The 1,903-nt window shown below is 32.5% G+C and overlaps 1 protein-coding gene across 1 annotated transcript in view; it reads right to left on the bottom strand.

The window, feature by feature from the left end:
• Positions 1-1,060, bottom strand: part of LOC107646564 (cinnamoyl-CoA reductase 1) — a 3,397-nt gene extending 2,337 nt beyond the window's left edge. Inside the window, exons 1-3 of the mRNA XM_016350771.2 lie at positions 862-1,060; positions 396-568; positions 11-196 (exon numbers count right to left, since the gene is read on the bottom strand). Coding sequence (XP_016206257.1) covers positions 11-196; positions 396-568; positions 862-970 — 468 coding nt within the window. The 5' untranslated portion in view covers positions 971-1,060. The remainder of the gene's footprint in view (positions 1-10; positions 197-395; positions 569-861) is intronic.

Here is a 1,903-nt window from a genome sequence, read left to right as displayed (position 1 = left end):
AAATACTGACCCCCTTCTGCTTGCAATAATCAAGATCAGTCCAACAATCTTCATTCTTAATCTTATCAGCTGGCCAATTAGGACTTGGAATTATGGCAGAGATTGATGATGTTGCCACCACTCTCTCCACTCCTGCTTCCTTTGCTGCTTTCAGCACATTCACTGTCCCTTGAATTGCTGGTTCCAATATCTCCTTCTACACTCTCATTCATTCATTCATTCATCAATAACCATATAATATCACAAATTCAAGATTAATTCCTATCATTAATACTACACATCCAACTTTTTTTATAAACTAAATCTAATTAAGTTAAATAATAAAACTTAAAATAATGCTATTCATAACTGATTTTTGTTGATGTTAGACCAATTTAGTTAAACTCCGTTCCTACCTCCGGGTCTTTGACTTGTCCTATGATGTTGGGACATGCTAGGTGGAAAACACCGGCACATCCCTTTATGGCCTTGGCAATCGACTCCTTGTCTAGAAGATCCATCTCGAAGAACTCCAGATTACCCTTCGCTCCTTCCATGCCTTCCAAATGCTTCGTCTCCTTCTCATCCTCTGAAATTATGAAATATCAAATTTAAATAATTATGCCTTTAGTTATAACAAGAGAATTCTAAGAGACTAATATTAATAGTCTAATATTGTTTTTAAATATTTATGTACTTTATTATAAATACGTGTATAATTTAATTTATTTTTAATATATATTTTATATTTTTGGTAACATAGTGAATATTAGATAATGTGTGTGTTATAATAGTGAGAGTGTAATTAGTGATAGTAGTTAATGAGAGTGATGAATTGTGAGGATCGGAATAAAAGAAAATGAAGTTATGAGAGAGGGTAACTGAGATCTTGGACACAGGCGTGGACGCTGTAGCCACGTTGGAGGAGGAGCTTAACCAGCCATGATCCGATGGCGCCGCTGGCTCCGGTGACACAAACCACCTTCGACATGTTTTTGTTGTGTGATGAGTTAGTTATGTTGTTAAAAGGATTTTGATGTGTGTGGTGGTGAAGCCAGGTAACGGTTCAACCTATTTATAAAGAACAAAGTGAAGAGCAAAATAATAATAAAGAGAAAAAAATATCTAAGATTTCTTGGATTTTTAACTGCCAGAATAAACCAAACGTGAGGAAGAGAGAATCTTCGGTTCTTCCTCATTGTTCACTACTTCACTTGTAGGATAATAATATTTCTTTTTAATTATAAAAAAAATGTATGGAAAATTAAGAAATATAATTTTTAGGGGGTGAGTACGGGTCGGTTTGGTTCGGATTTATGATAAAATTAAAATTGAACCGATCAAAATGTAGTTGGTTTGGTTTGGTTTGAATTTGTATTTTTTTGTACATGTACTCGAATCAAACCAAACCGATTAGGAACGGATTGGTTCGGTTCAGATAATTGGGTACCCGATGATTTTAAAATTCATAAAAAAAATCAAATTCTTATCTTAAAAATTCAACAACTACAATAAACATGTAACATCAATAGAAATAATTCAAACATGTTAAACACCAAATACATTAAAAACTAAACTCATTAAAATCCAAACATATTAATAATAAATAATCATTGTCTCATGAAAAAGTCATATATATATTTTTATTTTTTTATTTAATTAATATATGATCTGGTTCGCGGGTTGGTTCAGGTTTCATACCTCTAAAACCGATACTCGAACCAATTACTAACAAAAGACAATGATTTGGTTCAGGTTAGACCCAATTACCTGTTAATTTCAAAACCAATTTAATTGGTTTGGTTCGGATTCAAACGGGTAATCGGGTACCCGCTACTCGTGCTCACTCCTAATAATTTCAATTCCAAACATTTTTTTTTCGTTTAACTAATTATATTCCAAAACAATATTAAATAATAGAGAT

Source organism: Arachis ipaensis, chromosome B01, assembly GCF_000816755.2.
Source record: "Arachis ipaensis cultivar K30076 chromosome B01, Araip1.1, whole genome shotgun sequence".
NCBI classification, from domain to species: domain Eukaryota; kingdom Viridiplantae; phylum Streptophyta; class Magnoliopsida; order Fabales; family Fabaceae; genus Arachis; species Arachis ipaensis.
The sequence above is the reverse complement of the archived record's forward strand: the minus strand, read 5'-3'. Positions and strand labels throughout refer to the sequence as shown.